Raw genomic sequence first — 26,339 nt, 5'->3', positions numbered from 1 at the left:
CCATCAATTGTACAAATACCCTTGTTTTACACAAAGAAGCAATATTTATCTGTCTACAAATTTTACATAAACTATAGTAGCATAGCTTTCATGTGTACATTATTTTTTAGAAGGTGGTCCAAACTTTGTATTTTTAGCTCATCTGATTTTTTGAAAAAAAACGATGAGTTATTGTCATCACTTGAGCGGTTGTCGGCGTCGGCGTCGGTGTCGGCGTCTGCGTCGGCGTTGCCTGGTTAAGTTTTATGTTTAGGTCAGCTTTTCTCCTAAACTATCAAAGCTATTGCTTTGAAACTTGGAATACTTGTTCACCATCATAAGCTGACCCTGTATAGCAAGAAACATAACTCCATCTTGCTTTTTGCAAGATTTTTGGCCCCTTTTGTACTTAGAAAATATCAGATTTCTTGGTTAAGTTTTATGTTTAGGTCAACTTTTCTCCTAAACTATCAAAGCTATTGCTTTGAAACTTGGAATACTTGTTCACCATCATAAGCAGACCCTGTACATCAAGAAACATAACTCCATCTTGCTTTTTGCAAGATTTATTGCCCCTTTTGGACTTAGAAAATCAGTTTTCTTGGTTAAGTTTTATGTTTAGGTCAGCTTTTATCCTAAACTATCAAAGCTATTGCTTTAAAACTTGCAACACTTGTTCACCATCATAAGTTGACCCTGTACAGCAAGAAACATAACTCCGTCCTGCTTTTTGCAAGATTTATGGCCCCTTTTGGACTTAGAAAATATCAGATTTCTTGGTTAAGTTTTATGTTTAGGTCAACTTTTTCTCTTAAACTATCAAAGCTATTGCTTTGAAACTTGCAACACTTGTTTACCATCATAAGCTGACCCTGTACAGCAAGCAACATAACTCCATCCTGCTTTTTGCAATAATTATTGCCCCTTTTGGACTTAGAAAATCATTTTCTTGGTTGAGTATTATGTTTAAGTCAACTTTTCTCATAATCTATCAAAGCTATTGCTTTAAAACTTGCAACAGTTTTTCACCATCATAAGTGGACACTGTACATCAAGAAACATAATTCTATCCTGCTTTTTGCAAGAATGATGGCCCTTTTTAGACTTAGAAAATCATGGGTAGGACAATATTTCTATTGCACAAAAAAAATCAGATGAGCGTCAGCACCCGCAAGGCGGTGCTCTTGTTATTATTACTGATAATTAATAAATCTTGTCTTACATGTTTTGTTTCATCGTTATTTTCCACATAATGATACTGGTTTTATTGTTTCTTCAGGGGCACGACCTTAAATGCCTGTGTCCAAGTCTTTGAGAGTTTAATTATTCCCCTTGAAACAACCCAGCCCAATTTCCCCTTGTTACAAAGGATGTGCCATATTTCTTACATATAGACATTTCAACATGCAAGATGTAAAATCTCAACAACAAGACTGTTGGTGATCAAACTCACAACAACATCTTGTTTCGCTATACAGCTTCTCAATACTGGACAGATTTGCCCCTACTGCAAAAGGACCTAAATGTTCTCTATATCCCTTCATAATTAAACAACAAACCTATCAAATCTGATTTAAAATTCTTTCAGGGGCCTGCACCATACAAAAAGAGCACCCCAAAGCAGAGCAATATACACTCGAATGTATACCTTTGACCCCTAAGTGTGACCTTGACCTTGAAGAGAGCCATCCTTCAAGGGTTTCAAGACTTGCAGAACGACACAAAATTGTTAACGGACAGACAGACAGACACCGGCGTCATAACATAAAACATCCCTTTGGTTGTATAAAAACAAAATAACTCCAATGATTCTTTTATACCTTTAATTCTCAGCTTACCAGCACACCTGACAGATAAAGCTTTAATAAATCTTGTACAACAAGCATTACTTCAGCTAGGCTTATCTTCCAATCAAGTGAATTAGTTCTTTAGCTTCAATAATCTTAAAATGAGAGAGGGAACAAAACTAATCTTTTCTCTGGAAAAAAGCAAACAGTTACATTGGATGAGAATTCAATCTCTGAACATGTATATTTTGTAGATCCAAATGCAAAATAATAAAAGCATAGATACATCTGCTAAACTTGTTTGTTAAAAATAATTGCGATGCTCACTACAGGTAAATGTGTAAGGTTTTAAACACCAAACTTACATTTAACAAGTGTTTTATGAATATATAAATTGCAATGTTGAGGACATTTGATGAAAACTGTCATATTATCTTTGACTGGGGATTGGTCAGTACTACAAAACATCGTCATGAAATATAAGATGAAAGAAACTGAAAAAGTAAACACATACTGGGTGTCGGGGGAGGAAAATTTGTCCCAGTGCAGTAATTCTCATATGTGCAGTAGTCCACATACAAACCAGACTTTCATAAGGTCATAAATTTTCTCCTTGTTTTTTGGAGAAAAAGAAAACAAAAAACTATGACAACTTTGTTTACCTGCAACATTTAATTTTTATCCGAATATTCAACGGTTCTATTAATACAGGAAAAACGATTTTTAAAAAGTTAAGGTCACCATTTTGACAGCAAGTAAATAAAATTCAAAAGTTAACATTTTGGAATTATTGTTTTGCTAAATTATTAAGTAAATTCACTGAAACAGCAAGTGTTTGTAATCTACAAGTTATCATCTTATGAAGTTTGATCACTGTAGACCGAGGCATTCTCTTGTTACTGACCAGATTTAAAATGGTAAGCTTAGTTTTACTGAAAACATCTTTAGGTAAGTTCGAAAATGTATAAGTACTAATGTATAGGGGCTAACAAAATTTTTTTTTTCTTTTCATGTATTCTACTTTTCCACTTTTTCTCTTTTTACTTGATAAGAAGGTGAGCCTAGCCTGCTGCTTTTGTAAACCCACACTTCTAATCACAGAAACATGTTCAAATATCACATGGTATTTACACTATACCAGAAGTCATTTGATTCAATAACAAACATTGAATTGCGGCATTTGCCCCTCTTCAATATCAAAACAGAACAGTACAAGCCGGAATTTCTATTTAAAAAACATTTTATGCAACATTTAGGTGAAATATTATTAACAGATCTCCATATGTGATATAAGGTATGCAAGTACAATATAATAAACTTATTTGTTCCAGTCCATTTTGCTACTTGCATTCCATGCAAAAAAAAATACATTCTAAGCTTGGAACAAAAGGGATCAGGACACAATCATGAATGGGACAAAATCCCTCCCCTACCCACTTGATTTTGACTTCAAGGACACATCCCATTGTTTTAAGACATGATAATAGCTTTTTTTTACTGTTCACTTGTATAAGGCTTAGGAAAACAATCGCAATGTTGGCTTAAAAATAAAGTGACCAATTCAACATCCAATAATTACCAGAAATTTCCATGCAACAAAGAAGTTCTACTTTTTCCTTAATCATAATGTCCAACAAAAAGAGAGTATTTGGTTGGATTTAATAATAAAAATAAGAGCTCTGCCAAGCAGGGCAATATACACCTGAAGGGTTACATCAGAGGACAGGAGCAAAATTTTAAGAACTAGACTGTTGAAGCCCAAAGGACAGGAACAACAAAGGGAAGAAATTCCAAAAAAAATTCTAAGTCCACAAAAAAATCTTTACCAGGTACAGGTATGTCAAAATACATCTAAAAATTGGAGGTACCATCCATGTTGTACCACAGAAAAGTGGTCTCGGTTTTTCCCTATGGCCAATAATAAAAAAGTTTCAAAATAAGCTATAATTATATAGTAACATAAAAGGAAGGTAATTCAAAACATTTTTATTGTAAGTGAACAAAAAAGGGATCTGCCAAATAAAAACAAGAGCACTGCAATGCAGAGCAATATACACAAAACAAAGTCATATATGACCTTTGACACTTAAGTGTGACCTTGACCTTGAAGCAAGTCATCCGAAACATGCGCTCTGCACATCGTCTCGGTGTGGTGAACATTTGTGCCAAAATTCTTTGAAATCCTTCAAGAGTTACAAAACGGATACGAAACAAACTGATATGACCTTTGACCCCTAAGTGTAACCTTGACCTTGAGCAAGACATCAAAAACATGTGCTCTGCATGTCGTCTCGGTGTGGTGAACAGTTGTGTCAAGTTTCTTTGAAATCCTTCAAGGGGTTCAAGAGTTACAGAGTGGACACAAAACTGATAACGGACAGATGGACACCGGGGGTATGACATAATACGTCCCTTTGGGCGTATAAAAATAGTTGCCTCAATATGAAAATTTAACATGCACCCTTGATCATTATCACTCTTCTCGGGTTGAAAAATCCTCAAGTCGGCCACAATAATTTTATGAAATCAGTCAGACTCATCAGCACTTCGAACAACATTCTGGAACCGCTTGGAATATTAACAAAGGAAGTATTTTACATAGTCAATAAACTGATGAATTCATGATTCATATCCTAATATACTTTTAATTTAACCTACTCTCTGTATAACTCTCCAATATATTAATCATATAATAATACGGTATGTCATATGGCATCACACAAAAAACAGACATAATATGCATATACAGACATATAAGCATGTATTTGAATTTAGACACTGAAAAAAAGGAACAAATGCAGTTGAAATGTTAGAAACTTATTAATTAATTGAACTCAACTGGAATAAGACACAAGTAATAACTTAAACAAAGCAAAGTTAGATATTGAGTCCGCTTATAAATGCCAAACTCACCAGGAAAGACTTTGTCTCTGGGCCAAGGTTATATTATCAAGTTTGGAAACCAGTATCACAACAAAACTCTGCCATTAGTTTATTTCAAATCTATGCTTCAAAACTGTCTTTCAGACTTAAGGTTTAGAACTAATCTCCAGGCTCAATTTTACAACATTGGCCCAAGATATATACATATACATGCACTCTTCTCCTTTGTTTGAGGTCACTGATACATACAAACATGATTGGTAACTATGTAATAAGATAAGTTTAAAACACAACAAAATGGTTGTACAACTTATTTCTGTATTCATTTCCTTGTTTCAAGGATCTTTAAAAAAGGTGCTGAACAGAGAAACAAGTAAGGACTTTATCAGGTTATTTTTCTTAAGTGCCCGTCATACTTGAAATCACAAAAACAAGACTTAAGCCACTTTGAGCTCTGTTCTGATTAATAGAGAAATAAAATGTGAATGTAAAAGAAAAACAACTATGGTAAATGCAGGATATTTGTCTATCTCCACATAAACATTTTTTGTTTTTGCTGTACCCTACATCCTATATTCTACCGTGTGAAAATCAGTATTTTCTACAGATTGTACTTGTATGTATTGGTCACAAACAAAGTTATATCTAGTGGTAGGCCCTAATTACCCATTGCATGATCCGGTTAAAAAGGAAAAACAAAAACTCAAAAGCTGCATAGCAAAAATTCTTCCACTGGTTAATAATTTAGTATGACATGATTTCTGTTTAAAAAAAAAAAGAATGTGCGCATTTGACAAAAACACACACACTACCTATTACTATAAAACTTTAATATTCAGACACCAGGCAAACATCAATGATATCTTCAGCTGTCATCTAAATGCTCAACATTTTGCAATGTTCAAACTTCAAACATGCATATAGGTTATGAAGAAAAAATGGGAAGTATACATCATTTTACCATTCCCTTACTGTCATCTCCACAGAGCAACAAATTGAACGATGTATGAAAATGTTCTACTATTAAGCTTACTTGAAAAATAGAAATTTCTGAAAAGATGACAGTATCTGCAAAGGTGACAGACAGGTTTGCAAGCATCAATTTGCTGTAATATTCCATTATATTGAAAACGTTACTGTTAATTTCGAAAAAAAATGTAAACTGACAAGTGTTCGGTTAAATGTTTCGACAAAGTCATAGTGTTCTTGAACCTAGTTGTACCTAATCTCTTACACTCTTTCCTAATCTCTAACACTCTAAACTATATCTTAACAAGAGCTGTCACAGGAGACAGCGCGCTCGACTATTTCGATGCTGGATAGTGAAACTGGGCACATCTGAGGAAACTAGAGCTGTCACTGGAGTGTTTAATGACTCCAATTGCGGATGAGGATATTGCACAATAGCCTGAGTCTATGTCAAAAATATCAACTTAAAGTTATAAGAGAGGTAAAGATAAAATGTATCAAAACACTATATAAGTATATCCTAAGCATAAAGGGGCATAATTCATTAAATATTGGTGCCAGAGTTATGCAGCTTGTGTCATATAGTGTGGGTGATGATGCTGAACAACTATTTTAAGTCTGAATCAAATCCATTCAGTAATAACAGAGACAGAGTGAAAGTGCATCAAAACTTTAACGAAAAGTTCTAAGTAAAAAGGGGGAATAATTAATGAAAAATTGGTGCCAGAGTTATGCACCTTGCGTCATATGGTGTGGGTGATGATGTTGAACAACTATTTTAAGTTTGAATTAAATCCATTCAGTAATAACAGAGACAGAGTGAAAGTGCATCAAAACTTTAACCTAAAATTCTAAGTAAAAAGGGGAAATAACTCATGAAAAATTGGTCCCAAAGTTATGCACCTTGTGTCACATGATAAGGGTAATGATGTTGAACAATTGTTTGAATCAGATCCATTCAGTAATAACAGAGATAGAGTGAAAGTGCACAAAACTTTAACCTGAAATTCTAAGTAAAAAGGGGAATAAATCATGAAAAATTGTGCCAGAGTTATGCATCTTGTGTCATATGATGTGGGTGATGATGTTGAAGTCTGAATCAAATCCATTCAGTAAAAACAGAGGTAGAGTGAAAGTGCACCAAAACTTTAACCAAAAAATCTAAGTAAAAAGGGGGAATAATTCATGAAAAAATGGTGCCAGAGTTATGCACCTTGTGTTATATGATGTGGGTGATGATGTTGAACAACTATTTTAAGTTTGAATCAAATCCATTCAGTAATAACAGAGATAGAGTGAAAGTGCGTCAAAACTTTAACCTAAAAAATCTAAGTGAAAATGGGGGATAATTCATGAAATATTGGTGCCAGAGTTATGGCCCTTATGTCAGATGATGTGGATGATAATGAGGAATAAGTATTTCAAGTTTGAATCAAATCCATCCAGTAATTACAGAGATAAGTTGAAAAAAGAGAAAGTGCACCAAAACTTTAACCAAGGTGGGGACGCGGAAAGACGCCGACGCCGGGGCGAGTAGGATAGCTCTCCTTATACTTCGTATAGTCGAGCTAAAAATCACTTTTGAAGCTGGCAAATTCTATCTGAGATTTCATGTAAAAATAGTTAACTTAGAATGACTTAGAAGCTAGTCAACAAATTAATATTAAGCTGTATCACAGTAAATATATGGTATAAAAAAGAATTAGTGTTTTCTTGTTGTGATTAATAAAAGAAGATCTGTTTCGTGAGAAAAGTGGTATTTTGGAAGATTTCTGACAAAATATGCAATGAAAAAAAGACCTTAAACTTACAATAGTTAATATATAATATTGATAAAGTTATCAATTTTTTTACATAATAATATGAAGGTAAACAAAAACTCTCTAGGTAACAAGTGTAACAGGATAAGACAGACATCATGTAGTGACAGGACTGACTCCAGCCATGTCCTCATATAATATGTATCAGTGCATTTCCACAAACTGCTCTAGCCTTTTTGGAATGAAACCCTGATATGGGATAGCACACTTTACAATTTTTCTGGCAGCTAAGCATTGTAGAGTTGTGTGTTCGAGAGGTGACGCTATCTCATATATAGTTGTTCCTCTTATAAGCTGCATAGGAGTTTTTCTATCAACATTACAAGTGTCTATGTGAGCCCCATGTTTAAGAAGCAAGGAAAAAACCTCCGCTCTGCAGGGTTTATTTGTGGCAGCTACATGCAAAGGAGTGTTCTTCTCCGAGTCTACTGCATTTACATCGCAACCTACTTCAAGTAAAAGAGATATCACTGGTAGAGAGGGAAATGAACAAACTGGGTACCGTCCCACATTTGTTGTCTCTTTAGAACAAGCAAGGTGTAGCGGAGACTGGCCTTTGGCACTTGTAGGTTTCATCTTGATTAAACTGTACACACTCTTTTTAAATAATTCCTCCTCTTGTTTGCTAAGATTTCTTTTTAATCTACACATCAGACATATTATATGCATGATTATCACAAGAAGTCTGTTTACATTGGTGGTATCTCTTTCTGATGCTTCCAAGCTTGTCAAATGTTTTCTACCCCGATCAAGCTCTCTGACTGCCTTCAGTAACACAGCCATTATATCTTTGAAAGGGACTGGATGTGCTGGACGATTTCTCCATTCAGTGGTCATGAAAGAGAAGAGCTCTGCAAATGATAAGAAACTACTTTGTGTCATTGGACTCAATGGTTCCAACACATTTTGTTGCATATCAAGTGCATATGTCCACAGCTGTATGCAACGATCAAAATTACCCATGTCAGCATACAGAGCACCTCGGTATCTGATGTAATATGATGTGTCAGGATGGGCTGGCCCGAGAATTCTCTCCCTTACCAGTAATGCCTGCATCCTCATGTCATCAGGATCAGATATTAATTCATCAAGCTGATCAACTGAAACCACTTCCTTTGAATTTTCATACGCTGGTATAGTTGATGTTCTTTCGGGTTTTAACACAGGATGGTGTTCATTTGAAAATCGCTCCTCCATAGCCTGCCGCCAAAACAGTATAGCTCCAAGCATATCACGTTTTTTATCCACATATGTAGCACCAAGAAGTTCCAATGCATCTATTTTTTCTTCCTTTGTACATTCTTCCCTCTCTATTAGAAATTCAACAATTGTGGAATATCCTGCGACTGCTGCAGCCAGCAATGGTGACATCCCATAAGCATCTTTGTCCATTCGAGCATTGTGCTCGAGTAGAAGCTTCAAGATTTCAAGACTGCCAGACTCGGCACAATCATGCAGAGCAGTATTACCTGAAACAAATAAGATTAAACTGCAATTATAAAATGAAAATATTAAGCCTATATAATGGTAAATTATTAAATACCATGTAATATATGCTTAAAAGTGCCATACAATAATAATTAATGTAAACATAATAAATATAAAAAAATCTTATATAACAAGAGGTCCAAGATGGCCCTAGGTCGCTCACCTGAGAAACACACCATAACAGTGTAAACATGTCTGACCTAGTGATTTAATGGAAACAAATATTCTGGCCAATTTTCATTAAGATTGCACCAAAAATGTGGTCTCTCGAGTTTAAACAAGTATTTTCTTAGATATGACCTAATGACCTAGTTTTGACTTGGAGTCTCCAGATGACCCATATTCAAACTTGACCAAGATTTTATCAAAGTAATCATTCTGACAAAATTTCATGAAGATCAATTGAAAAATACAGTCTCTATCGCATACACAAGGATTTTCTTTGATTTGACCTAGTGACCTACTTTTTGACCCCAGATGACCCATATTCAAACTTGACCTAGATTTCATCAAGGCAATCATTCTGACCAAATTTCACAAGGACCAATTGAAAAACACAGTCTCCATCGCATACACAAGGTTTTTCTTTGATTTGACCCAGTGACCTAGTTTTTGACCCTAGATGACCCATATTCGAACTTGACCTAGATTTCCTCAGGGCAATCATACTGACTAAATTTCATGAAAATCAACTGGAAAATACAGTCTCTATAGCATACACAAGTTTTTTTCTATAATTTGACCTAGTGACCTAGTTTTTGACCTCAGATAACCTATTTTCAAACTCGACCTAGATTTTATCAAAGCAATCATTCCAACCAACTTTCATGAAGATCAATTGAAAAATACAGCCTCTATTGCTTACACAAGGTTTTTCTTGGATTTGATCTTGTAACCTAGTTTTTGACCCCTGATAACCCATTTTCGAATCCGGCCTAGATTTCATCAATGTTATCATTCTGACCAAAATTCATGAAGATCAATTGAAAAATACAGTCTCTATCGCATACACAAGGTTTTTCTTTGATTTGACCTAGTTTTTGAGCCCAGATGATCCATTTTCGAACTCGGCCTAGATTTTATCAAACTAATAATTCTGACAAAATTTCATGAAGATCAGTTCAAAAATACAGTCTCTATTGCATACACAAGGTTTTTCTTTGATTTGACCTAGTTTTTGCTCCAAGATAACCCATTTTCGATCTTGGCCTAGATTTCATCAAGGTAATTCTGACAAAAATTCATGAAGATTAATTGAAAAATACAGCCTCTATCGAATACACTAGGTTTTTCTTTGATTTGACTTAGTGACCTAGTTTTTGACCCCAGATGAACCATTTTCAAACTCGGCCTAGACTTTATCAAGGTTATCATTCTGACAAAATTTCATGAAGATAAGTTGAAAAATACAGCCTCTATCGCATACACAAGCTAAATGTTGACAGACAGACGACAGACAGACGCCGGACATTGAGCGATCACAAAAACTCACCTGAGCATTTCTCAGGTGAGCTAAAAACATGAATATATGACTTTGCCAAGCTGATATGGTAACCTTACTTATGCTGATACATCTTTGGATGGAACAGTGTGTGTGTTCGGGTTTAGCATCTTTTTCAACATTTTTTTAGTTATATAATCGACGGTGTCTACTTTAGCAGTGAGCTTCTAGAACTGATCGACACCCAAGATACTTCCTTCTATGTTAACTTCAAGTAGGTGATTTTATTTTTTAGCATGTGCATTACCTTTAACACTTTTTCGGTTGACATCTGCTCCCTTTTCCAGGAGATATTTAGCAATATCATGATGTCCTTTATAGCAAGCTATCATTAAACATGTGTGACCATGTCTGTTTGCTATTTCTATGTCTGCTCCATTTTCAACCAGGAACCTCACTATTTCAAAATGTCCATCAAATGATGCAGCTCTCAGTGGAGTAGAGTTTGTAAGTGTGGTTTTATTAACTGATGCTGTTCTTGTTACAAGAAATTCCACAATATTAAGATAACCAGCAGCTGCAGCACACCACAATGGTGGGGCACCCTCAATTGTTTCACCATCAAATGTTACAGACCCAACCTGCTCAAAATCTGCACCACACTGCTCTATCAAATACTTAGCCACATCAAAGTGGCCGTTTCTGGCCGCCATAATCAGCGGTGTGGCTCCATTTGTCTTTGCCTGAACAAGCTGGCGTACGACATCTTTAGATTTGTGATCAAGGAAGATTTTCAGACGGTTCAGTTTACCGTCTCGTGCTGCGTTATAAACGACACTTCTATATTCCATGTCCTGTCCCTTGGACAGATGAAAGAACTCTCATATTAAAAAAGCGGGCTTATTGCAATTTTGATTTCCTAGGGCTGGGAAATTTTGAGATGTTTGTAAAATTCTGGAAATATTTTGACAAATATGGCCAGTAGTTTTTGCCAGTAGAGGGCGTTTTGTTTCGGTGCAGAAGAACAAACATTCCATGTGAATTATCACTCAGGTGGGTTTAAAACCACTAAATCAAAGTGTGGTTAAAAAAAAAATCGTACAAAAAAACGGGTATGACTGAATAGCGAAATCTAGTAGATTTCGCGAAATCTAATCAAATTAGCGAAATCTAGTCATAAAATGTAAACTAATGAATATTTTTAAAAATCCTTTTAAACTTTCGTTAAAAGTGTAAATCTACGTTTGCATGCCAATTTTCAAGAAAAAATATTTATATTTAGGGTGGTTTTGAAGCGAAAAAACGTATACGGGTCTAGATTTCGCCCGATTCTACATGCGCGGAAATCTCAAGTGTCAGGCAAAATCAAGATATAAAATCTAAAGTGATGAATTTTCTTTCTAAATCTTTTTAGGTTTTTATTAAGAATATATTTATAAGTTTGCATGTCAATTTTCAAGAAAAAATATTTATATATAAGGTGGTTTTGAAACGAAAAACGTATACAGGTGATGATTTCGCCAGAGTTTATATGGACAGAAATTTCAAGCGGCAGGCAAAATCTAGACATAAAATTTAAACAAATGAATATTTTTAAAAATCGTTTAAAGCTTTTATTAAAGATATAAATTTACGTGTGTATGCCAATTTTCAGGAAAATATATTCATATTTAAGGTGTTTTTGAAGCGAAAAACGAATACGGGTCTAGATTTCGTCCGATTCTACATGCGCGGAAATCTCAAGTGTCGGGCAAAATCAAGATATAAAATCTAAAGTGATGAATTTTCTTTCTAAATCTTTTTAGGTTTTTATTAAGAATATATTTATAAGTTTGCATGTCATTTTTCAAGAAAAAATATTTATATATAAGGTGGTTTTGAAACGAAAAACGTATACGGGTGATGATTTCGCCAGAGTTTATATGCGCAGAAATTTCAAGTGGCAGGCAAAATCAAGACATAAAATTGAAAGTGATGGATATTTTTTGAAAATCATTTAAAGGTTTTAATCAGAATATATTTCTACGTGTGCATGTCTATTTTCAGGAAAAATATTTATATTTAGTATGATTAATAACATATAATGATGTTGATTTCGCCCGATTTTATATGCGCTGAAATCTCAACTGTGAGGCAAAATCAAATCTTAAAATTTTAAGGAATGAGAGTTTTTAAAAAAAATCCTTGTGAGCTTTAATTAGGAATATATTTCTACGTGTCCATTTTAAGTTTCAAGAAATAATAATAATTAGTGTGGCTTTGAAAAGAAAGCCTATGAATTTGCCTGATTCTATATGCGCAAAACTCTCAAGTGTCAGACAGAATCGAGACTTGTATTCTTAGGTAATGAATATTTTAAACCTCCTTTTGAGCTTTTATTCGGAATGTATTTCTACCTGTCCAAGTCAAATTTAAAGAAAAAATACTAATATTTAGCATGGTTTTGAAAAGAAAATCCTATAAGAGTGTTCCTTTCATCCTATTCTGCGCGGAAGCAAAATCAAATCGTTAATTATAAGTTTGTATTATTTATTATATAATTCCACATTTATATGTCGAAAAATAGTATTGTTTTGTATAACGTATACGGGTGTATCTTGATGCATTATTCCAATATTAAATCTAAACTGGGTTTTAAAGTTGCGACTAAGGTCAAGGTCACTGTTGTAATGGTGGTAACTTTAAAAGTAGCTCTCGAAAAAAACCAGTTTTTTGTGATATTTGGAGGTATATAGGACTAATACAGTGTGTAAAATCGTTTATAATGACATAGGAGCACTTTGCATTCAGTATCTTTTACTGATAATGCTGGAATATAATGGATAAACGCAAACATTCAAGTGACTCAGGTGAAACACCGGACGCAAAAACTGCCCGTAATGGCGGCTCACCTGAAAACTTCATTGACTCAATTAGAATAGCAAATAATGTGTTAATGGACGATTCGCTAAGTGATTTATGTGGAAATATGTCAACCGCTGATCAAAATAGTATATTTACGGGAGAGGATGATAAATCAATGGATATAAAGGTAAATAAAAACGAAAACAATGGCTGCAGTGCTCCCGCCAATTTATCAAATTCAAATGAAATTCTACAATATCTAAAGAAAATTGACAAAAGATTAGACAATGTTGAACAAAAACTAACAAAGTTGGATTCATTAGAGTCTAAGGTGACTAGTATTGATACAGATGTTAAGAAATTGTGGGTATATGTGCAAGACAATATAGTGACGAACGATGAAAAGGTAAACAAATGTATGGAGGAAATTGACAATTTACAGTTTGCCTTAGGGCAGGCCAATGATTGTATTACCAGGTTAACTGAACAACAGGATAAATACAATAGTGAAATGGACTATATGAGATCGCAGTCTATGCGTAATAACCTTGTATTTGGAAACTTTCCCCGAGGTTATGAATGAAAAACATTACATGACTGAAACAAGGTACGTAATTTTCTAGTGAATGACATGGGTTTCCAACAGAATGTTGTTGATCAGATTCACATTGAAACGTGCACATCGTTCTACAAATCCACCAGATGGTTGTACTAGTGCAGATTTCACATACGAGGAGAACACGGATAACTCTGATGATGAAGGTCCCCGTCGCTATGGTCCGCCACGAAAGCCTCGAAATATTATTGTTAAGTTCGCATCCTTCAAAGACAGAGAACGTGTGCGTAACTCCAGTAATAAGCTTAAAGGCACTTCCTATTATGTGCATGAGCAATACCCTAAGGCAGTGAATGATCGACGTAAAGCATTAATCCCAAAACTTAAGGAGGCTATAAACAATGGTAGAAAAGCGTGGCTTAGCTACGATACACTGTATATTGATAAAATTCCTCAGAAAAACAGTTCTCATACTTCTGTCTCACATGATACACCAGATACACCAGTTTCACGAAACTCTACCGCTCACAGTTATGCCAGCTCCAACGCTGGCAGGCGCGGTAGAGGAAACAATGTCCGTAGAGGTCGAGGCGGTGCACGTGGAGGTAGTGATAATCGTGGTGGTAACGGTCGTGGTAAAGGTCACTAGGATTCTGCGAGGGTGGATCTTCGCATCCTTTCGTGGAACGTCCATGGATTGACTAGGGACAAGCTGGAAGATAAAGACTTCATACATTATATTACAAATAGTGATATACTGTTTTTGTACGAGACTTGGGCGAGTAAAGACAGTGCTTTTGATATATCTGGGTTTAAATGCTTGAATTTCTATAGGAAATTTCAGAATAGACGTGCTAAACGTTGCAGTGGAGGTGTTGCAGTGTACATTAGAAACGAATTCGTGAATGGAGTTAAATTAGTAAAATCAGTACATGACTCAGTTATTTGGTTAAAGTTAGAACGTGCATTTTTTCAAAACGATGAAGACATTTACATTGCAGGAGCATATATTTGGGTAGAAGGCTCGCCAGCATATGAGGTAGTAAACTGTGATTTTTTCCAGTTACTACAAACAGACATAACTAATTTCCAAGAGATGGGAAAGGTGATAGTATGTGGCGACCTAAATGCAAGAACTGGTAGTAACAGGCATGACTATATTGTTTGTGACACACTTGTTGATTATCTAGATAGTGATATATATATACCTGATAATCCTTTACCAAGAACTTCTATGGACTCTAGTACAAATTCACATGGTTTAAAGCTTCTAGATCTCTGTAAATCCACGTCTGTAAGAATGCTAACGGACGGCTTGTTGGTGACCAGGCTGGGACCTTCACCTATGTAAATACAGCAGGGTCTAGTGTAATAGATTATTTATTGCTGCATGAATATACTTTCAATATTGTTAACAATTTTAAAGTCATGCAATTTAATGAATGGTCAGACCATGCGCCAGTTTCTTTCAATATTTGCTGTGGTATCTATTCCATGAGCAATAATATTGAACCACAGTCTGGTTTGAAGCATAACTATTTTTAGTTGGAATGACCAGTTTAAAGATGAATTTAGAAGGAGATTAATTTCCAAGTTACCAGAGATGAAAAATGTGTTACACAATATCAATATCAGTAATAAAGAATCTGTAAATAATTGTATAAACAATTTCACTAATATTATAAGAGATGTTGCAGACCATTGTTTTCTAAGGAAATAAAAAGCAGTAGAGCATCTAATTACAATTACCCTAATAAATTGTGTAAGAAAGCAGATTGGTTCGATGAAGAATGCATCGCAATTAAGTCTGTATATAGTTCAGCTTTAAATCAGTTTAATTTGTGTAAATCTGAACAGAATAGAATAAACATGTGTAATGCTAAATCAGCATATAAACTACTCATTAGGAAGAAAAAACGCAAATATGAGTATAATAAGCTCAAGCAAATTGAAAATCTTAGACATTCCAAACCAAGGGATTTTTGGAAGTTATTTTAAGAAAAAAAACACATCATAGTAATGTTAAACTAGAACAGTTCTTTGAATTTTTTTCAAATTTACATGCTGATTTATCAGGAACAACAGTTCCGGAAGCAGAGGATTTCTGTGCTGCGGGTGACTGTGATCCAGATGGTGCTATTTTTGTAGAGCTAGATAGGGCAATCACTTTCGATGAAATAAAAACTGTTATTAAGGGTCTTAGCCGAAACAAAGCAAGTGGTATCGACTGTTTGTTAAATGAATATTTCATTGAGTCCTATGATATTATTGGTGGGCATCTAGCTGATTTATTCAATGTTGTTTTGAACTCCGGTCATTTTCCGGATAAATGGTCTGAAGGAATTATTGTACCATTATTTAAGAAAAAATGATGTCAATGATGTAAACAATTACAGAGTATAACTCTTATAAGTTGCCTTGCAAAAATATTTACAGGTGTACTCAATGCAAGAATTAACACATGGATAGAAAGTAATGAAATTTTAAGTGATAATCAGTTTGGTTTTAGAAACCGGTAGATCTACAGTAGATGCAATTTTTGTATTAAATGCTGTCGTGCAAAAAATCTTAAATGAGAAAGGTCGCCTTTACTGTGCCTTTATTGATCTAAGAAAGGCCTTTGACAGTATCTATTTAAATGGTTTATGGTTCAAATTATCTAAACTAGGTATTAGAGGGAAAATGTTAAATATTATAAGAAGTATGTACAACAAAGTTAAATCATGTGTACAGTGTTGTAAATCATATTCAGAATTTTTTGAATGTGCTGTTGGTCTGAAACAGGGTGAAGTTATGTCACCTGTATTATTTTCCTTATTTGTTGATGATTTAGAGTTATTTTTGCAAAACGAAGATGCATGTGGTTTGTCTATAGATGAAATTACCTTTATATTGATGTTGTTTGCAGATGACATGGTAATCTTTGGCAAAACTCCACAGGACCTGCAAAATAGTTTAAATATGTTGAAAACATACTGTGATAAATGGGGATTAGCTGTAAACACAGAGAAAAACTAAAGTCATGGTCTTCAGAAAAAGGGGTAACACTAGGCAAGACGAAAAGTGGAATTATGGGGGGATCGAGTTAGAAATAGTCAATAATTTTAATTATCTCGGCAATGTTTTTAATTACACTGGAAATTTTGCACTAAATCAGGAGTACTTAGCTGGCAAAGGTTTGAAAGCTCTGAATGTACTAATGTCAAAGATTAAACAATTCCAACTGAAACCAAAGACCATGTGCCAACTTTTTGATGCCTTTGTAGGTCAACTTTGAGTTACTCGTGTGAAGTGTGGGGGCTTACAAAATCTAAAGAGTTAGAAAGAGTTCATTTAAAATTCTGCAAGCAGTTAATGCATGTAAAAAAGTCAACCTGTAATATGGCAGTAAATGGGGAGCTAGGCAGATACCCCTTTACATAAAAGGTATGTAAGAATGATAAAGTTTTGGTGTAAAATAATCAGTTGTAATAATATTATTATTAGTACCTTATACAAAGAATTATATAATATGATTGGTCGGGTCAATGGTAGAAACTGGGCCAGTGATATAAAAATGCTTCTAGACAATTTTGGTTTTTCTTATGTATGGAACAATCCATATTCCACGAACCTGAAAATGTTTCCAAATATTTTTAAGCAGAGAGTGTATGATGCTTTTGTACAGAATTGGAACAATGATGTTTCTAATAATACTGGTTCTTTGTACCTGTATAGGAACTTTAAGACATCTTTTGAATTTGAATGTTATTTAAGTGTATTACCCAGCAAATATTGTGTTGCTTTGGCGCGATTAAGCTTGCATCTCATAAACTTCGTGTTGAAACTGACAGATATTCTCAGAATAGAAACGACAGACAACAGCGCCATTGCAGAATCTGTAATAAAATAGACATTGAAGATGAATTTCATTTTGTATTAATCTGTGAGGCATATCACCAATTGAGAAGACTCTATATCAAACCATACTTTTACAGACACCCTAGTGTTTATAAATTCAATATGTTAATGGAAACAAAAAACCATTAAAACCCTTAGAAATCTTAGTCGGTATGTGTATGAAGCCTTCGCTATGCGAAATGCTAGATTAAACAATTATGGTTAGCTGTATATATTGCATTTTGTTCCATCTTGTACAAATTTAAATTAGTTTATTAAACTACTTTATATCTGTAAACTACTAAGGTAGATTCTACTACCTATTGGGCTTATGAGCTATTTGTAAAATATTTGTATACATGTATATATGTAAAATACTTTGGTGAATTCACTACCTATAGAGTTACATAGGAAGCTTAAGAGCTAGCCTAGTTGTATTGTAGAATGCTGATCTCAAGTTAAAATTTGTTCACTTATTGTCAATATAAAACATTGATCATGTCTATATCAAGTACAGTATAGTAAAAAGTCAATCACTTTGTATCAGTAAATACGCATACTAGATCATATCTAACTACGACAAAATATGTGTACTGCAGTACCTTATTTTCTCTGCATATCAAGACTTGTTGTTGTTGTTGCTGTTTTTCGATGCTGTACAATATCACATATTCCTACAATCCCCGTGCGTGCCACTGTGTCAGTTAATACCTTTAACAATGATGCTGCAACAAAGAATCATGTAATTATCTTTCTGGATATAGAATACGCAATTTAAGTACAATTTGATACCTCAATTCATTAAATCTGGCAGAAACATTGTGAAAGCACTGAAACACGTGACGTGGTATGACCAGTTTATAAAACTGCATTTTTTATATGTCAAGCAAATGTCAGCTTATAACACCCTAGTAAACATATACTACATTTATCAGTCAAAAGAATTAAACTCAAATCATTTACCTGTTACAATTATACAGCCGGATATTTGAGGTTAATATATCCAAAACACATGTCCCAGTTTTTCAGCTGTTGCAAGCTTGGTTTACACACTGACTACGCATGCCCGAATATGTATGAACCGTGATATCGGATTTCCTTATTTGGAGGTGTCACTATGTAACCGTTATCAAATTGAATGACTCGATTTACGATATAGTGTATTGACTGGCGATGTAGACTGTTCCAAATATGGTAAAATTTACTACGGGTTTATTCTGAAAAAAAAAAAAAAAAAAAAATGTTTTAAATCTATATGAGCCGCGCCATGAGAAAACCAGTATATATTGTTTTTTCGAGCAGCCTGTCTACTGTAGACTGGAAATCGAGCATCTACTTTGGTAACATTTTGCTAGATAGATAGTTAGATATAGTCGTTATAAAAGTAAGAGTACCATGATTGACAAAATGTGTTAATATTATTGCTATAATTTGAAGAAAACCACCCTCACAGCTCAGTATATAACTTGTGAACAAACTACTGGTATAATTTAGATCTATAGATCTGTTAATTATTGATTTATTTTACAGTAACTATGACCTTATTGTTAAGCTATGTTTATTGTAAATATGTATATATGTATGACGAGAAACTGTGTACAGTTTAAGTCAATAAAATATTCTTCTTCTTCTTCTTCTTATTTTCATAATAATCTGGTAATTTAATCAAATAAGGAAGGTGTGATAATAACTGGACCGTGTTGCAGTGGGACAGTGTTACATGCAATATTACTCTCCAATATCGGGGCATTAGCCTGGCCTCTAGTATGTATAAACTTTATGCAAGTGTTCTTAATAATAGATTATCCCGCTGGTCAGAGTTAAATGCTAAAATTGTGGATGAACAGAATGGCTTTCGGAAGCGACGTAGTACAATAGATCACATTTCTACACTTACAAATATCATTGAAGTTTGCAAAAAGTTACGTAAATCAACATTCTGTTCCTTCATTGATTTTAGGCGAGCATATGATGGTATTGATAGAGCGTTATTGTGGAAGAGGTTGAACAGCATTGGTGTATCTTCTAAAATGTTGTCGGCAGTAAAGTCTTTATACAATTCAGTATCTGCATGTGTACGGATAAATGGCTTTTTGTACAGACTGGTTCTCGGTTAGTTCCGGCTTACGTCAGGGATGCTCGATGTCGCCGTTGCTTTTCAACCTGTTCTTAAATGACTTAGCATTGCAGATCAAGGCTGTAGGTAAAGGTATTAGTATTGATAATGAGCAGGTTTGCATTTTGTGTTATGCTGATGATTTAGTATTGATTGCTGAGAATGAGGAGGACTTACAGTCCATGTTACATGTTCTTAACAGTTGGTGTACATTGAATAGTATGGTTATCAATTGTAATAAGAGTAACATTGTTCATTTCAGACCACAATCCTTGTCAAGGTCAGATTTTGTGTTTAAGTGTGGAGATCATATATTAGAATATACTACTAAATATACATACTTAGGAATGCTACTCACTGAGCATTTAGATTATAATCTAACAGTCAAATCTGTGGCTCAAGCGCCAGTAGAGCTCTTGGTCTACTTATAGCCAGATATAAGAGTCTAGGTGGTATGTCCTTTTCAGTTTTTAGTAAATTGTATAATTCAACTGTGTGGCCTGTCATCTCGTATGCATCTGCCATTTGGGGTACTCGGTCTTACTCGTGTATTAATGCAGTAGAGAACAGAGCATTACGATTCTTTCTTGGCGTTGGAAAATACACACCGACTGCCGCTGTGGCTGGTGATATGGGATGGCTACCACCTTTAGTTAAACAATATAAAACAGTGTGTAATTTGTGGTATAGACTAATTACAATGGATAACAGTCGTCTCAATAGTAGAATTTTTCTCTGGACTAGAGATAATGCAAAGCCTAGTTGTAAGAATTGGGTTTTTAGTGTAAAACAAACTTTTATAGAGTTAGATTTAGATATGTTTTGTAATCGTCATTTGACTGTATCAAAAAGAAAACTTGGTGATAAGGTTTCTAGCACTATGTTTGAAAAATACAAAAATGACTGGAAAAATACTGTAAGCAGAACAAATGCTGTAAGAGGCAATGGTAGAAACAAACTAAGAACTTATTGTCTTTTCAAAAAACAGTATTGTACTGAAGAATACTGTAATGTGGTTTTACCTCGTACTCATAGGTCAGCATTTGCCAAGTTCAGATGTGGTGTAGCCCCACTTATGTTAGAAACTGGTAGATACATGAATTTGTTTCCTGAGAACCGTGTTTGCCCTTTTTGTATTGGGTGTGTGGAAGATGAGAGTCATGTTATCTTACAATGCCCTATGTATTCAAATATTAGAAATGTGCTATTTGCTAAGTGCCAAAAGGTAACAAATTTTAACTTGCAGTCGGATGCTGAAAAAATGGTTACTTTATTCTCCAACAATATGTTAATTAGATGCTGTGCCAAAGCCTGCTATGATATTTTACAATTAAGAAACTCACATTTGTATAGATAATGTTATCTCACCACTAATAAGCTGTTTTATACTGTAGAAATAAGTCTTTTTAATATTGTAGAAAACTGGAATGTTTTATCCTTGTAGTTGATGTACATGTTTACATATATTAAAATAGGTCCCTTACAATGATAAGTACTGTATGTTAATTAGGAAACTAGGATTTAGATGTAACATCTTTTTTTTTATATACTCAAAACTAAGTTTTATTCATGGGTCTTTAATTTTATGTTTTAAGTTTTCCTTAACCTGTCAAAGCTATAATTTTGAATATGTTGAAAACTTGCAACACTTGTTAAAATTTCTTGGTAAAGTTTTTGCCTCTACGTAAACTTTTCTCCATTTCGCCAAAGCTATTGTTTTAAACTTGGAACAATTTTTCACTATTAAAACCTGACACAGTAAATACTGGAACTCTACATTGCTCTGATTGAATTATGGCCCCTTTTGGACTTTTAATATTCAAGTATTGGATAATATTTATATTTAACAGAGACGTCTGCACCTGCAAGACGCATGCTCCTGTTCTAAAATGTGAATGGCCGGTATATAGTGATAGTAGAGTAGTTAGATATCCTTTCTAAATTAATTCCATTTGGCAAACAAATGAATAAACTCGGTACTTTTTTTTTCTGCCTGTAGTAAATGTATAATTTTAAATCCTATTATATAATATAGCTTTGGCCATACTATCAGTAACATTTAGTACATTTTGTGTAATAGTTATTACGTACCAAATCCCGCTTTTTTATTGTAATTCCAAGGTAATGTATAAATACATAAATCTGTATGTATGCATGTATTGATGTATACATATATGCATATATACCGTATGTTAAGTAAATTTTAATTTGAATCACTGTTATTTTAAATGTGTAGTAATTATTGTAAACTGTGATAGTATTATGTTTTTAGTAGTCTCTTATAACTCTACTAAAGAGCGGCAAAGTACATGTATATATAGAATTTTATCATGTTTTTAATATTGATTTGTGTACTTTGATGAGACTTTAATAAACAATAAAATCTGCAATGCACGCGGTGGCAATATACAACACAATACACAAAGCTTTTATCAGGAATATAAATATACGTTAGCATGTCAATTTTCAAGAAAAAATATTTATATTTCTGGTGGTTTTGAAGCGAAAAACACAATTATACGGGCCTAGATTTCGCCCGATTCTATATGAGCGGAAATCTCAAGTGACAGGTCATAAAATTTAAAGTGATGGATATTTTTTGAAAATCCTTCTAAGCTTTTATCAAGAATATATTTCTATGTGCGCATGTCAATTTTCAGGAAAAAGTATTTATATTTAGTATGATTAATAAACGAAAAACTTATACGGATGTTGATTTCGCCAGAATTTATATGCGCTAAAATCTCAACTGAGAGGCAAAATCAACTCTTTTAAGTTTTAAGGAATGAAATTTCAGTCGTGTAATTTAAATATTATTAAAAATATCGCAGTTATAGTCGTGACCGATTTTAAAAGTCTATGAATGTATAATCAGTACACTAATATATAAACATAACATGGATTTGAAATTAAGATTTCAACATGACGAAAATAACCCCAGATGTATCTAAATAATGCGATTGTGTTTTACGCTCGTTCCAACAATTTTCACGGAACTGCAATCCGTTGATATACAGAGACTATAATTTTCTACAAAAATTTGATTTCTGTAAGTTAAATATTTCTAATCTTACCTCACAGAAGATACAACGGTCATCACACTAGTCGGCACATACAGTTGATTAGTTAATCAAATTAAATTTAATCCAACGATAATTTAATTAAAGGTGGTTTTCTCACACGTTTAAAGAGGTGCGAAATGCAGCAGGTAATCATTCGGTCAAAATTGAGCCGATTTATATCATCCGACAATTATTAGTTTATTATGTGACAAACAGTAATTATTTAGATTTGCAATTTATTTTTCATTAACACATTTTCCATATGAAAACGTCTTTCTAAGAATTAAATTGAAGTTAAATGTTTAGGATATGGCCCATTTTCTTAATGTCATTCATATATGCATTCTTTCTCCAATCATTGTTGAATACAATCTCTTTCAGGTATTAAAAAATTTAGATGATGATTGATAAATATGACACGTGCAAACATAATTATATTCTCAATAACGGCTCAACACGATTTTAATAAATAATACAAACTTTTAATTTTTCGAGTTGATTTTTTTTTTTCGCGCAGAATAGGACGAAATCAACACTCGCATAGGATATTCTTTTCAGAACCTTGCTAAATATAAATATTTTTTCTTGAAAACTGACATGCACACGTAGAAATGTATTCTTAATAAAAGCTTAAAAGGATTTTAAAAAGTATTCATCACTTTAGATTTTATGTCTTGATTTTGTCTGTCACTTGAGATTTCTTCGCATATAAAATCTGGCGAAATCAACATCCGTATACCTTTTCGTTTTAAAACCAAACTTTATATAAATATTTTTTCTTGAAAATTGACATGCACACGTAGAAATATATTCTGAATAAAACCTTTAAAGGATTTTTTTTAAAAATCATCACTTTAAATTTTATGTCTTGATTTTACTTGTCACTTGAAATTTCTGCCCATATAAACTCTGGCGAAATCATCACCCGTATACGTTTTTCGTTTCAAAACCACCTTATATATAAATATTTTTTCTTGAAAAATGACATGCAAACTTATAAATATATTCTTAATAAAAACCTAAAAAGATTTAGAAAGAAAATTCATCACTTTAAATTTTATATCTTGATTTTGCCTGACACTTGAGATTTCCGCGCATGTAGAATCGGACGAAATCTAGACCCGTATTCGTTTTTCGTTTCAAAAACACCTTAAATATAAATATATTTTCTTGAAAATTGGCATACACACGTAAATTTATATCTTTAATAAAAGCTTTAAACGATTTTTAAAAATATTCATTAGTTTGAATTTTATGTCTAGATTTCGCTAATTTGATTAGATTTCGCGAAATCTACTAGATTTCGCTATTCAGTCATACCGCAAAAAAACCGACATTTACTTAATTATAATGAAGTGAATCTGCTATAACAATTAGTTTTCCTAATTTCGTGTTAAAATATTTAACTAGTCTTTATTGCATTTTTCTTTTTCATAAAATTCTCCATTATTAACGTGAGGATTTTCATCATTTTCGTGAAAGTTTTCATGAAATTAGATTCTAGTTATATTCCACCGAAAGTTAGTGTTCTGAAGTTAAACTGATACCTGTGGAAACGTATGTGCAACCCTCCTTTCAACCGGCCTTAAAGTTAATGTATTGTGATATTTCTGGCAAAGTTATTCCGTTAAGCAAAGAGCTATTTATAATTCTTTGGTTAAAGGCAAAGAAAATCTCCTATATAAGTGACACCCCCCCCCCCCCCCCCCCCCCCCCCCCCCCAAATACCAGACTTTTTAATCCCCAATATACAAGATCCTGTCTGGACCAGTCTGATAAGGGTCCATAAAACCCCTGTAGACTTGACATGTAGCCTAATTATTGTCAGAGAATCATAAATTTTATTGCCTACAGGTAAATTGGTTATTTCCTGTGTTTTGCATTTTATTAATTGAAATGCTGTTGTTTTTTTTAGTCTTTTTTCAGCATGTACACAAAATTATTTTAATTGATAAGATACTAATTTTGATTGCTCAGTCATGTTGAGTAATGTCCTGGCCAATTAAATTAAAACTCTTATAGCAAAGCATTTCTCACTATAAAATAATTATTCAAAACTTAATAAGAGAAATTACAAGTTTGTTTATTCAATGATTATGATCTTTTTAACAAAAGTAACAAAATAAAAACGGGAAAAAAAGATAACTGCTGGATTTTATTAGAAATTAAAGAAGCGTTCAGTTACATTTTTAATAGATAAAGAAGGTATATAGACAGAAGGAAGTTATATATTAAAAATGCTTAATTCCTCTTGTGTTGTCTAAATAATGTTAACCTTCTTTTATGTATAATAAAATCCAGCAATAAAGATATATCATTGTTCAAAAGATATATCATTGTTCAAAATACACAATAATTTATTACTTCTAAAAGCTATGTGCCTGAATGCATTTTTTATATTTTTGATAATAAAAAACAGCAATAATGAGATGTAATTGTTAAAAAACTTACTTTATTAAAAATATGATAAAACACTGTTGTATCTTATCACTTTGTTTATTTAGCCCTAATTCAATCAAGCTTTCTAAACTCGTTATAAAGGTGAGAACTGATTTGCTATAAAGGTGAGAAATATCACCTGCAATTTATTTACTGCACAGTAGCTATACCGTAGCTTATTATGATAAACAGAAGCAAGTCTACCAATGGTCCTGACTTGTGTATTGGACCTTATCGCCAATATGCAGACCTTATCATCTCCATAGGCCACATACCAGGCATACCAGAATCAGTGTCTTTAAAGCCAATAGCAAGTGGACATGTCCCTATAAATTTGTCGTAGAACTTCTATGAAAAACCTGTTATGTTGACATACAAATAAAATGAACTCAAGTATTTTTTATCATATTATGTGATAATTTTCTTGCCGTATAATTGATATACGGAACCATAATAAACGTGTTAACTTACAAACTTCCCAAATTCATGTCGTTAGCTGTGGTCGTTTTTCTTGATCCTCAGATAAAATGCATCACAGCTGTATAAATCAGATATGTCCTTGTTCCCAGAGGTAGATAATATTTTTTTCATTTAATCAAATATTGTTTTATCAATTTTTTGCTTGCAATGGTGCTTCAAGAATGAGTAGCACGTATTTATTTTCATTCATAGATCACCCATGTAAAAGCAACTAAAATGTTAATAAAGTGTTTGTAGCAAATAAAACGTAAATAATGAATTTGCATTTTGGAAAGGATAAGTAACCAAAAGCGAGCAAAATGTTCGTTCTATTCAAGTTTAAATTTTGCCTTTGACGTTACTGGTGCATATTTCAGACATCATATAGAAAAGGGCCTATGATAAAGAGCCGACCGCCATTTTCGTTAACGTGTGAGCTTGTAAAGTGTTAGGCGTGTGTCCTGTTTCTTAAGAGTAATGATGACACCCGTGCTCAGTGCAGTGCATCTACTGATTTCAAGGAATACTTTGACTGCCAACTGCGTTAAACGGTAAAAAATGGCTTTACTAAAACTTTTAGTGACATTCAGATACGTGAGATGGTGGCAGTTGTAAAG

General features: G+C 33.5%; 1 protein-coding gene and 1 long non-coding RNA gene across 2 annotated transcripts; both read right to left on the bottom strand.

The window, feature by feature from the left end:
- Nucleotides 1–1,785: 1,785 nt before the first annotated feature.
- LOC123566106 (protein fem-1 homolog C-like) lies at nucleotides 1,786–11,391 on the bottom strand. The gene is made up of 2 exons (XM_045359965.2): nucleotides 10,675–11,391; nucleotides 1,786–8,907 (listed from the first exon to the last, which is right to left on the bottom strand). Exons 1-2 carry the CDS (start codon nucleotides 11,216–11,218, stop codon nucleotides 7,583–7,585), a joined length of 1,869 nt encoding a protein of 622 aa, XP_045215900.2. The 5' UTR covers nucleotides 11,219–11,391; the 3' UTR covers nucleotides 1,786–7,582.
- Nucleotides 11,392–17,234: 5,843 nt separating this feature from the next.
- On the bottom strand, nucleotides 17,235–19,287 carry LOC128559097 (uncharacterized). The gene is made up of 3 exons (XR_008372163.1): nucleotides 18,610–19,287; nucleotides 18,249–18,371; nucleotides 17,235–17,645 (listed from the first exon to the last, which is right to left on the bottom strand). It is a non-coding gene; the product is annotated as an uncharacterized LOC128559097 (long non-coding RNA).
- Nucleotides 19,288–26,339: the final 7,052 nt, after the last annotated feature.

This window comes from Mercenaria mercenaria, chromosome 8, assembly GCF_021730395.1.
Source record: "Mercenaria mercenaria strain notata chromosome 8, MADL_Memer_1, whole genome shotgun sequence".
NCBI classification, from domain to species: domain Eukaryota; kingdom Metazoa; phylum Mollusca; class Bivalvia; order Venerida; family Veneridae; genus Mercenaria; species Mercenaria mercenaria.
The sequence above is the reverse complement of the archived record's forward strand: the minus strand, read 5'-3'. Positions and strand labels throughout refer to the sequence as shown.

Coding starts and splice junctions, on each gene's coding strand:
- LOC123566106 (XM_045359965.2), bottom strand. CDS start 11,218: ATGGAATATAGAAGTGTCGTTTATAACGCAGCACGAGACGGTAAACTG. Junction 8,908..10,674: donor CAACCGAAAAAGTGTTAAAG/GTAATGCACATG, acceptor TATTTGTTTCAG/GTAATACTGCTCTGCATGAT.